This window comes from Aplidium turbinatum, chromosome 11 (genome assembly GCF_918807975.1).
Source record: "Aplidium turbinatum chromosome 11, kaAplTurb1.1, whole genome shotgun sequence".
In the NCBI taxonomy this organism is placed as follows: Eukaryota; Metazoa; Chordata; class Ascidiacea; order Aplousobranchia; family Polyclinidae; genus Aplidium; species Aplidium turbinatum.
The window spans coordinates 11976283-11989531 of record NC_137482.1 but is presented as its reverse complement, the minus strand read 5'-3'; the positions used below and the strand labels follow the sequence as shown (position 1 = coordinate 11989531).

The following is a 13249-nucleotide window of genomic DNA, read 5'->3' as shown; positions in this document are numbered from 1 at the left end:
TTCGGTATTCCTTCTTCTGATGTTGTGAATGATCATACAGTTGCAAAAGTAGCCTACTTTGCAGCGTCGACACTTAATGTAGCCTGTAGGCCTACTGCGTGGGTATTCAACTTTTTTTTGCAAATGTTAAAATTGTTATCACTTAGTTCATTTTAAAATGCTGGATTCACATAATTCTAGAATGACTGAACAATTTATGTAGCTGACAAAAGAATTAATCACCAATATATGGTCCGCCCCGATAGCTCAGTGGTTACGCGCCGGGCTCAAGATCACACGGCGCTGGTTCGACTCTCGGGGTGTGCGTTTGAGCAACGCATTTCAGGACTGCTCTCCATTCAGCGGCACCTAGTGAATGGAATAATTTCTCGGCAACAAGACTTCAACAATCGGAAAACTTCACTCTGCCAATCTCGGTAACCGGCCCTGCGTCAAGTGCCTCTACAAGTATGCGAACAAGTACCAGGAATAACCTATCAAGGCTTTGTCAGTCCGAGGATAAAGATTCAAAACCAAACCAACCAAACCAAGATATCTTTCTTGGCCCACCATGATACAACTTAGATGCCAAGTGAACATTTCATTCGCTTTTCAATGTCTACTAAATGACTTAGATTCGCTGAACATCAGTTTCACGCAAAAAGTAGCGTTTGAGCAATTTATTGGAAGAAGACTTTTCATCAGAAAGCAATAAATTTATCATGGGTCGTATCAGATATCCACACCTGGATCTATAGTATCCAAGAATACATGTTACACCTAATTTACAACATTAAAGATATTTCCTTTCCACGGTTTCAACAGGAGAGAATCGATTCTTGTAAAGGCACGGTTTATTTTGACACGATTGAATGAAACCTATGACAACTACGATCGCTAATTCTAAACGTATTATTTATTGAACTGAGTTAAATATGAGTTGCCATTTTCACGATAAGTAGGCCTAAACATCCTTTGACATGTCAGACAGCTGCGAAAGCTGTGGGCGGTGGGATCAGGCAATTAGTGCGTGGTAGAGTAAAATGAGACTAAACTATGCTACAAATGTACAGTTAGCTACATCATTGAAATACAGTGAATTACGTGAATGCATCGTAACAAAAATTTAGTAACTTTATACATAACCAATAAAAAGTTTGTAAAAAAATAAAAAATTTAAAAAATCTTTTGCGGCTTCATCTTTATTGCACGACGCGCAATTGTGAAGATCGCTAAAGTCGAATAATTTGTTCAATTTACGCATTTTTGACATCAATCTGCGGCAAGTGAGTTGAAAAACACAAAAGAGTTTTATATTTTAAGAATATCTTTAATACGCTACAAAAATAAAGCTTATTTGAAGCTATCTTGGTGCAGTGACAAAAAATTTGCATTAACTACAACAACATCGATTACAACTAAAACAGTGCATGGGCACTGGTTTGCAAGAACGCTTTGCAGAAAATGCATTGTTGCTAAGTCGACATAGCACAAAGTTTGACCTGAGAAGGCGCTACAGCCATAAAACACATTCAGCGTTGAGGTCAAACAATTTGTTTCTCAAAATCAACATTGAAATAACCTAAAGGCAACTACGGGCTTAATGTTTTCATACACAGTTAAAATAGGTCATCTGGTACGAGTTGAAGTGATAAAATTACGTCAAAGGGAATTATAAGTTCAAAGGGCAATTGCTTGCAATTATCTTGCCCGAATCTGAAGAGCAAATATGAAAATGAACTGTTCAATGCTCCCATGGTGATGCCGATACCTGCAAAAAAACATATTCTGGTTTCTTAAAATCATTGCTGCCTTACCAAACGCAGCGTGTAACATTGTATGGTTTTGATAGGTAGCCTACAGTGGTCATTGGCCAACAGGTGGGCACCCGCTACTTTTAAAGTAGCGCGCTACTTGGACCAAAATAGCGCGCGCTACCGCTACTCGGACCAAAGTAGCGCGCGCTACCGCTACTTCTTCTGCTACTTTTGTCTAAAATGACACTAGGAAACACTCTTCAATGAACTTTATCATTCGTTTACACTGTCATTTTAACGTCGTTATAGAAAACACATTCTAAGGGAAATTTATTGTTACGCATCTTTCAAAAACACGAGCATTTCAAAATGAGAGTCACTATAAGTCCTGCCCGCTTTGGCTCAAGCACATCTTTTCCAACAGAGAAAAGTCTCTCCACCGCAGCACTGGAAGAAATGGGGGTGTTGCATTTAATGAACAGATGTTTTAACTCGGTATTCGAAAAGCTCAAGGACTTGCTTCTGTCCAAAGGCGTCCACAATTGCTGTTTCCTTCTGCACCGACGTTTCACGGGATGGCGCCAACACACCAAAAAATTCATACTCGGAGTCATGACTGGTGTTGGTGTCACTCTTCTCGGTATCAACCTGGCTTGATGTCTCCCGCAACAATCGAATTACATTTGTCTTGTAGTCGAAGTACAACAGTCGAATTACATCCGAAAGACCGAAACTTTGCAACCAAACCGATTATATAGCTGCTTGACCACGCCGGTTTTGCCAAAAAAATGAGTATTTTTTTTTTTTAATTAAAAAGTAGCGGGTAGCGGGAGTGCAACTAAAAAAAAGTAGCGCCTTTCCCGCTACCGCTACTTTGGAAAAAAATAGCGCCGCTACTGCATCCGCTACTCCAACTAAAAAGTAGCGCCGCTACTTTTACCAAAAAGTAGCGGCGCTACAAAAGTAGCGCGCTACTGCCTACCTCTGTTGGCCAACTATGGGTGCTGTTGCCCAACTAGCTAGGTGCTGTCACAAGATCTTATCCCAGCCAGCAAATCAGTCCTTTTTTCATCATAAAAGTTTTTTTTTCAGGTTTATTGTACAGATTAGTCCTTTATTAATATAGCGTAAAGAAAACTGGTTTGCTGGCTTGGTTACACTGTTGACTTGCACAAATCAAAACAACAAAACTTGTCCCTCAATGCTGACGAGTTAACTTAATTTGGCAAAAAATTAAAGATGCAACTTACAAGTTAGTAGCGACGAGATCTCGGGGTAGGACTGCGACTTCTTCGTGGACTCTAAATATTAAGGAAGAATCTAATTAAGATCGTGTTCGACGCAATGCTCTCCCATGCAAACTTAACTTCTTTCGTTCAGCTTTGTGTTGAGATAATGCAAAAAAAAATTATTAGTCGTTATTTGCATTATTTCGTAACAAAATTAATTACTCACCAAACTGCTCCGGGAAAGACGAGATGAGGATCGACCGGCGCTGGGAGAACGGCTTCGTCTTGGAGATGAAAGCTACAAACGATGATGAAGAATATCAGTTTATTGGTTATTTTGAAGGCATATTACTTAAAACGGAAACAAAACGTGTTTTAATTACAAAAATTCTTTCCGTGTTAGACAGAATTATTTGCAATAAGCTAGTACAGGGGTGGGCAAACTACAGCCCGCGGGCCGCATGCGGCCCGCAAGACCATTTTATGCGGCCCGCCGGCACTTGCAGAAACTCTTACTCATCACTTATTGTTTTAATTAAACAGGTGACATGACAAAATATTATTCCTTTTACGAGTGTGTTTTTCTCTTCACTTTCAGTGCGTAACCACACACACGTCAGTTTGAGTGCGTAAACACACATAAGCATTCAATGTGATTTTAGTACCAACGTAGTTGATAAAGAGTGGAGGTTGGACTTTAGGTTTGTCATTGATATCATGGAAAAGTTGAACGTGAATGTAAAACTTCAGGGCAATGGTTTATTTGCACACGAGATGTACGTTCACATTAAATCATTTCAAATGAAGCTGTCATTGTTCCTCAAACAAGCTGGTAACAACAGGTTTTGTCACTTTCCTTTGCTGCAAAAAGCAAACATTTCTGGTGAACTTGCAGCAAAGTATAAAGTTCAGTTGGATACCTTGGCTATCGAATTCAGCAGAAGGTTCCAAGACTTAAAAAACCTGGAACCGCAGTTTAATATGCTTAGCTCTCCATTCACTATAGAAGTTTATTCGGCTCCTGAGGATTTACAGCTGGAACTGCTGGATTTGCAAGCAAATAATGACTTGAAAGAGAAGTTTAAATCAGATTCACTGCCTGACTTTTACAAGTCATTGTCTGACGATTTGTTTTCAAACTTAAAAAACTTTGCTGCTAAGTTTTTGACACTGTTTGGATCCACATATACATATGCGAACAAGCATTTTCTTGTTTAAAAATAAACAAGTCGAAAAACAGGTCTTTGCTGACAGACACCAACTTGCATGGTGTTATGAGGATATCTACCAGCAGACTTGCTCCCAATTGCAAAAGATTGTGAAAAAATGTGAACAGTTGCACAAGTCTCATTAACTTTTGTGATGATTGCATAGCTTTAAACGTAGGCCTAACTGAGTGTAAAATAAAAAAATTGTGTTTAATATGAATATGCGTTTATTTACACACCGGGTAAATTTTCCTACTTTGTAATGAGAGTGTGCGACCCCCCGGCTGCAACATTTTTTCAAATGTGGCCCTCAGTACAAAAAGTTTGCCCACCCCTGGGCTAGTAGAAACAACTTCAGTCGCCAAACCTCAAGTTTAGGTAACAGAATACATTTCGCCGAATGCCTTTATATTTATAGAGTAGCTTGCCACCATGTCGTAGGCTATTCTAATATAGCCTAATACAATTAGTGTATTTCTTCAATAAATTCAGCTTTTTTATGGATTTTCTGTATTATTTTAAGAAATCTTTTATTTTGCTGTAAGTGCTACCTAGGATGTTTTCTAAGTTTAAACCTAACCAAACATTAAGTTTTACTACAAATAAGACTAAACTCACAGCCCCTCGCAGAGTGACACATTCTCCCTTGATAAGCACGTTGCTGTCCTCCATCAAAGCAGGCCACACGTGGTAGGCAACCAGAGGCGCAGTGAATTCACTGTCGTAACTGCGACGATACCTGAAGTATAATTGAAATAACAATAGAGAGGAAGATGTTAAAGTTAGGATTGGCAAAGAATTAGACAAATAGTCCTATGTACTGGCGGTTAAACATGAAACACGTGTCGAAGTACTGCTATTTTAATGAAACTTAAATCGCACTGTTGTCTAACAACAATTGTGTAAAAAAGGTTAGTTTTGCCTCTGAAGACATCACAAGGGCAATGCATATTCCATACCAAAAGCGAAAAAATTACCTTCATCCAAAATTTACTATTTATCAAAATCCGTTAAATTTCTCATGAAACGTGATTTGCAAAAAAAAGTATCAAGAGAAATAGAATGTCTACTCTAGTAAAACTGACTGAATTAAGACAACATTCAGCATGGAGGCTAAATTACGAAAAACCAAAAATCATTTTGCGTTATGTGGAACATACTTGGATTCACTCATGAGTTCACCATCAGTCGCCAGAGGGATGTCAAGAGGTGGATCAAGAGCTTGCATGGAGTAAGCCAACCTGCAAACCTCCCGGATGAATGGGCTCAGAAGAACAAACTCGCATTCTGGTGGGAAGGATATCTTCGGATTGACGTTCATCGCACGGATGACATCCTGCGCCGGTTGCCACAAAATTTGTTATGAATTTGATGATATACTAGACAAAGCGGTGAAATGGCGCAAATCATGCAATCCTGGTTCAACTCCCGACTTAAGCTGGTTGTTGAAAAATACCGCCCACCTCTACTCGGAGTGTAAAAAATTGGGTGGGCGAAGTTGCTGAAGGAAAGGCGGCCGAGAGAAAGGAACTGGCCACCTTACTCTCGTTAGTGCCGAAAGCTTAATATGGCTTTGGGTTGGATTGAGAAGAATAATATGAATTAATATGGATTGAGAAGATTATCTTCTCATCACCCGATGCTTGGATCAAGTATGGGACTCACCTTTACCTTTTACTGGACAATAGCTTAGATTAGACTTTAACCGATTGATAGCATAAATTTCTACACATTCTATGACACTAAAAAGTCTTTAGGATGTGGCTCTTAATCTAAGGAAACCACCTATTCTGTCACAAGAACAACTTATCTCATAAGTTTAGATCTGGTTTGCGTAAATCAAGTTAACGCATGACTTGCTTCAATAGTAATTTGAAAAGAGTTATTTGGCATGAAAGGAGAAAGCTTTCGCTCTGTAGTGAGCCACCACAGGCTGAAAGCGATGATGATGAAGAGAGCTATGATCGAAAGCTATCACTGCACTTCCTTCTAAATTCACAAACAAACTTACATCCACGCTTCTGTCAACATCATAGAGATCAAGATTCCTCACGATGTAGTCGGTCACTGCCTCCTCCAAGCTCCCTGGCCCGCTGTGGATCGGAGAGAGCAACTTGCGGGCGCGGAGACGGAAAGATCGATAAGCCATCTTTGCCACGTGGAAAGACTCGCACACCGCGATGAAGATGATGCGCTTGATCATTTCGTCGTCATCGACGAACCGACGAAGACGATCCTTCAAAACGACACCGTAATTTACGTTTTTTCTTTCTACTTGGTACAAACGAAATAAAAATGATTTTCAACATGTTTTGAAAAGTACTGTGGCTTCTAATAACTAAAGTTACAATGCCTACATCTACACTGTTTCAAACATCAAAAGGTTGACCGAAACAGTAAGTAATCAATCGCAAGATTTCATTCGTAATTTTCCATCGGAAGGCCTGCATGTCACGTAAAAAAGACAGCTGTGAAATTATGAATAGATAGACTGGTAGTTGAATCCAATTCACAATTATAATCCTCAAATACTGATCGGAACACAATGGCACAGTTATCGCAACCAACCATTGATTGCTAAAGCTAAATATCTTTTGCACCTGCATGTCAAGCCTGTTGACGGCGTATAGGTCGTTGAAGCGCGCCACCAAGCGGGAATGGCGAATCGAGTTGGTCAACTCGGCATGAGTGGGGGACGACGGGGGTGGAGGGAGAGGTCTGTCGTAGTCGGTTAACCTGTGATAGAATTTAAATGAATTGTTTAATGTTTATATCTCATCGCGTTCAAATCTAATCGATTAAGACTTCAGCATGTAAATTAAACCTTCTACATGTGTACTAAACAATCAATATTGAACGTCACAAAAGATTTTTTTAGTTTAAACATGGTCACCTGGAGATGCGGCCTGATTTGTCACATTTTGAAGATTTTGGTTACTGCTACTGCTTGTCTGACATTTTCTAAGATTTTTTTACTTTTGGCTGTCTCTTAATGATATAAAAAGCTTTTTTACCTTGGGAAAGCCGTAGCAAATGAGAAAAAGTTAGTTGAAAAACGCTCAATCAAACTGTTATTAAAAAATTAACAGTCTGACTAAAATCTTCGAAATCAAATTGTCTTTGTTTTTCAACATCTGAGGATGTTAAAACCTATTGTGTCATCTGGGGAAAACAGTAAAGAAAGCGTAAAAGTATAATTTTTAGAAAAATTCATTTAAACATTCGCCCAAAGTTAGCAAAATCTGGAAATTTCTGCAAAATGTGACAAATCAGGCCGTATCTTTAGGTAGCCATGGTTTGAATATGCAATAAATAATCCTTTGATCAATCAACTACGACACGTGTAATGAATGAATAGAATAAAGCATGACAGAAGAGACTGGATCGATTATTCCATCCATCCTTTGTCAATTAGCGTCGATTAGGCAACACTTTTGTTTGTAAGAATTAAACTTCTCGTTTGTAATAGAGTCGCTCAGATGATCAGAATGCTTGGAATTAAATTCGTAGAATTTGATTCATGCTAATTGTTACAGTAATTGTAGTGACTGGGCTATTGTAGGGACGCAACATTTCGCATACATGGTTTTTAAACTTTAAAGAATTCGCTTGGATCGCGATGAGTCAACAATATTCTTACAAGTGTTCAATTTCATATTTCTTTGAAGCCGTGTTAATTTTTCTCAAACTATAAAATATATTGTCAAACAATATTTCAATATCTTATTTTCAACACCCACCTATTCTTTGTAGTAATCACAAAAAGCGCATATTTTTCAACAACCCGGTGATAAGCTGAATAAGTCAATATTGAAAGCCGAACAAAACCAGATGACGAGCCCCATCTTGCCCGGCTTGTGTTTACTCAAGATTACGCCACACAATGTAGTAGCTTGACCAATATCTCGCTAGGCCAGAAGCACATTTTGCTTTGCGCGCGAGAAAGTCATAAAAGCAACACGCCATTGTCAATTGTTTGACAAACTATTATAGTTTCCAAATGTTTTGCGTGGAAAGCGAAGTAACATAATAGCCGGCCGATACCGCACGATCTCCGAGTGTTTGTAGCATTGGACTTACCATCGCATGGAATTTAATAGGTTTTGAGTATTTCCATTCTTTCAACACTTGTTTTGATTATGCGCAAAGACCCTACACCTATTGTTCGCTGATAACGGGTTAGTTTTGAGTGTCCTTGACGCTAAAAGTCACTACGCTGAAACCAGGCCATGTGAAGAACAGAAAAGCTAATATATAAAAAGTAATATTTCATTCGTTTATGAAGATAAAAGATTGCTTTACCAAATTTTAAAGAGCTGCAGTAATAACTGTATACACAATATCATAGACGTTGACACAAAAGTCTGCGACTGAGCATGAAAAACATTACTTTTTCTTTGCCAACACTTCGTCATATATACAGACGTTGAATTAATGTAACAAGTGACTGATTTGCTGTCTGGATATTGCAATATGCTAGGCATAAGATGTTGAAACAACGTCATTTTAACATAATTATTTTAAATACGCACGCGGGAGATTTGCTTCGTCTAGATGGAGTGAAACTACGGCGTGGGGGACTGCAACTACGGCGCGTGGGACTGCAACTACGGTCCCGTCGACGAAGTCTGACCAAGAAGAAAAGGGGTTAGAAGAGCTGATAGTTCTACTTTTGAGAAAATTAACATGAAGTTAATTTCACATGCAAAGCGATACAATCATAAAACAAAAATTAATAATAAAAGAGTTATGAAAAAATATAATTATGCATTCCTACGTTATACATTTTGCTACAGAAAACTAACATTAATATGCGGATTGTAAAATCATGTTATAACACGATGAAGCCGGCTACATCTAGTCTACAGGAAATAAAAGAGTAATAACTTTCTAACATGAAAAAACTATTGGCAGAAGATAAACCTAATTGCAAAATAGTGCATGATGAAATTTTAACGTCAATCTCAAACCGATAAAGCTTTTTTTTTATTAATTTCAGCCATTCAATTAACTAATAACTTATGCGTGCTTTTATACAGCGCTGAAGCGATAATAGATATGCTCTGAGTGCTTTACAAAGCAGGCAGTTTCAGCGACGCCGATTAACCATCGAAAAGTATTCTCACCGGCTTTCCAAAATATCTCTTTCGCTACGAAGAAGACTAACTTCATCTCTCAGCCTGTCAATTTGACGTTCATAATCTCCAACAAGTTCCAACTGTGACTTGTATCTTGCGGCTTCATCTTTTGCCAGACGAAGACTTGAAACAAAATTATCGAAAGTGAAGTCAAGTCACTGCGAACTACGTCATTAAACATTAATAAGCTGACTTTACTTAGAGTACAGCATCACTCACTCAGCTCGCAACAAGACGATTTCTTCTTCAGACGCAAGCATCGTTCCTCCTGATTCCACTTTCGTCTTTTCCAACTCAGCCTGGCTGTCGTTCAATCTAGGTATTGAAAGGTAATGACAAGATCTTACTTTGGGTAAATGATTTTTTAATACAAAATGAAAGGTCACGCCGAACGTTCAAACAAAAGACATCAAATTACAAAGATATAAATGTTCTATTGAAGCCTATCTAAACAGAACCCCGCGCATGTCACCTGATCTTGGGACTTTGAGCCGACGTTACTCCGGCGAGGTCGTGAGCTTTTATAATGTGATTTAATGTTGAGACCACTACTTTAAAATTTGGGTGTATAGTGAAACATATTTGTAATCCATAGTTACAAAATGAACCTACTCCAAGGTGGTAGAACATATACAGTACACAGTTTTAATAATATTAAAACATGTCATTTCTGGGGAAGATAGTGCTTTCAGAAGAAACTTTGCAAAGCTCTATGACGTCTTACTAATAGAATATAACAACACAATATTTCCCACTCACTCTTCCCTGGTAAAGCTAAGCTCCCCTTGAGCAGTCTCAAGCTCTGCTTCCAGCTTTGAAAGGTCGTCATTGTGCTTTGACTTCAGTTGAGAAATTTTTCGATCTTTTTCAGCTGATTCCTGAAATAGCAATTCATATCCAATAGCAAATAGCAATTCATACCACATTCATACCAAATCAAAACATGAGAAATGAGATACAACCAAGCAATATGTAGGACTGTAGGTGATGTTACATTTATCACAACTTAATGCAACACAATGTGATACAGTAAAATTTACAAACACGGAACATTAGCCTTTTAATATAATTTGTAAACTACGCTAACTTAAGCAATGACGTACTTGTATCAAAGCAAGACTTGTGTCTGATGTTACACCAGCTCCGGAAGCCATAAACCCTGCACCTAACCAAGGGAGTAGTCTACTCTTCAACGTATCAACTCCACCATAGGTGCCACCTTCTGAAGCAGTTAAACTCATTGCTGTGAAAAGCTGACTTTGTATTTTGGATGTGAGCTCGGTTAACTCACATATTCGCCCAAGGTTTGTGTCGCAGCTATTAATCTAGAAAGCATCATACAATTAAATAATAATTAAAAAGTGCAACATACTGAAAGCATGGGCTAGTAAAGTTAATACATTACTTACGACACTAGTGGCTTGCCACATGACTACACATGTATTCGTGTAATGCTTGTTTTATAGGGTCTTATTGTTTTCTAATCCACCTCATGACAACAGAGATAGTATTTGGTAACGTTTCCAACAAAGAAATAAATGACAAATTAAAATACAAAAAATCAAAACAGCATTACAAGTGAATCTCAAGTTCAATGACAAGATGCATTCTAAGACAAGATTTACAAGTAAACAACCCATGAATTTGAATAGTTTTGAAGCATATAGCTTAAACACAGTTATTAAACTATATATACTATACATAATAAAATCATTGCTATTCAACACGAAACAGTCAATAATGAATTTCTTAGGTGTATTAACAGAGCAATAAAAACTTTAGTTATAAATTTGGGTGTCTAATTCAAATTCCTGTTAAAACATGCAAGATTAAAACTGTAGACAGAGAAAAAACAGCAATTCTATTAATACAAGCAGTGTGGTAGCTCCTTTTCACATATTGTCAATAAAAAATTTTAACAGTACAATAATACAAATAAAGTCTGCCTTGAAAAACTGCAGTATGTGGACAATTTTAATATCACTTTTATAAACTGATAATCAATTGAAGAAGATGCTTGAAACAAACAGATAAGCGAACAGGAGTCAAATTACTTACCGTATAGCTGTCTTTTAATGCATCAATTTTATCTTGCAAAGCAGAAAACAAAGAGCTGTTAGCTAACCTACGTATTGTTTCAGACATACTTTTAGACCAGTAACACGTTCTTAAATTAAAATCTTATCATAAAAAAGATTTTTTTATTATTTACAACCAAGTATTAAATGGCTTCACAGATCAGAAACACAAAGTAAACTAAATATCGTATTATTACCATAAATATAAAGTATTATACCAGGGGTCAGCAACCTATAGTCCATGAGCTGAATTCCACCTACCAAGTAAAACCATCCAGATTGCAATTTTGTTTAAATTGAAGTAAAGGTCTAAGGCCTGTCTAAGCCTTTAGTCTTACAATTGTTTGATGAATCTGATTCTATCAATAACAATTTGCTTTGGTGATGATAAAACCACTGGAGGAGGTCAAACAAGAGTTGAAAGAACTACCTGTATTGGTTTGGTAGATTTGCTTCCAATAAACATGAAAGACCACAAAATCAGTCACAACATAGTAAATTTACAGTGACTCATTCATTAATAAAACATTGTACACAAAACTACCTTGTACATTGTACAACAAAGTTAATGAATCCGTAGACATAATGGAGAAGGTTGTAAACTTTTCTTTCTTGAGCATTAAATCCTTGTCAGTTATGCTAACTAATCTTACAAGCAGAGCATAATTCTGGGGACTTACTTTATTTCTGCAATGTTCACTGACTCAGTCGAGATGGCATGTTACAAAGAGCTGCAGGATTTCACAATGAAGAACAGGTTTCTAATGTTGCATTTATGGTCAATTAAAAACTGCATTGAAACAATTTGGAATTTACAGCTTCAGGATAAGCTCTAATTGATGCACAAGATGTAGATGCATGTACGTTAAGGGCTAAGGCGTTGCAAGTGCCCTGAGGTGTAAGAAAACAACTCACCTTTTTTCCAGCGGTGGTTTTGTGTAAAAACAGTAAAACACCTCAGAAAAACTTTTAGAGAAATTGAATAAGGTTTACCTCTCGGCTCTAGCAGGGTAATAAAGCTATTTCAGTCCTAGAAGTGTCCTTGTGTCTATAATTTTTAAAGATTTGTATAAAACCAATTTAAAAATAAATTTGAGATTTAAAGTAGGCCCACAGTGACATACAAAGTATGGGAGTGATAAGGATTTGAAAATCTAGCCAGTGACATGTCAAAAATATCTTTTTCAGCCTATATTCACATTGTTTACTGTGATTTTGTTTCACAGTATTTTATTGAGAGTATGGTGACAACATCTGCATGAAAAGACCTGCATGATTGGTACAATAAGAAGCCTTGACATTTATTTCGAATTCTTCTTTAAAACATCTGCCATTGCGCAGTTGAGCAATGAACACTTTCAAAATTATATATGCGCTTACACTTTCAACTAACTTTAAGTGGTTCTTTAGTAAATGGCCTTTTTTGAAAATCTCAGGTAAGAACAAGTATCAAAGCACAAGGATGGCACCTCTGTATAACAACAAACTTTGCTATTAAAAGAATCCCTACCCTAGTATTGCCAACCATGAACGAAAGCATTTCATTAACCTAATGTATCTAAAAAAATACCAATTTAAATGAAGAGATAAAAAAAACATGAAAAAATTAACCACCAGATATGTTTTTTTCAACGTCAGCAGGCATTGAACCAATGCAAAAAGGGTTGATTTGCATACTGGATTATGAAATCAACACATGTTATAAATTTACATGGCACTTTTTTGCTTATGCAATTCATTATTTTTTCAATTAGTTAGCAATTGCCCACGCCAGATTTAAAGGCTGAGTAATTTAATTATGATTCAACAGATAGAATTGTTTTGATATTGGGTGCATAAGAATCAAAATGATTTTGCTAA

At 37.2% G+C, this 13249-nt stretch overlaps 1 protein-coding gene across 2 annotated transcripts; it reads right to left on the bottom strand.

Annotated features, from left to right (window-relative positions):
* Positions 1–644: 644 nt before the first annotated feature.
* LOC145779432 (mitochondria-eating protein-like) lies at positions 645–11489 on the bottom strand. 2 transcript variants are annotated; one of them, XM_082591020.1, is made up of 13 exons: positions 11370–11489; positions 10415–10636; positions 10071–10189; positions 9531–9626; positions 9300–9434; positions 8706–8801; positions 6774–6909; positions 6185–6409; positions 5334–5509; positions 4792–4912; positions 3192–3263; positions 2987–3037; positions 645–1750 (listed from the first exon to the last, which is right to left on the bottom strand). In XM_082591020.1, exons 1-12 carry the CDS (start codon positions 11454–11456, stop codon positions 2990–2992), a joined length of 1533 nt encoding a protein of 510 aa, XP_082447146.1. In that variant the 5' UTR covers positions 11457–11489; the 3' UTR covers positions 645–1750; positions 2987–2989. The 2 variants fall into 2 exon arrangements, with proteins under 2 accessions (XP_082447146.1, XP_082447148.1); XM_082591022.1 differs by lacking the exon at positions 8706–8801.
* Positions 11490–13249: the final 1760 nt, after the last annotated feature.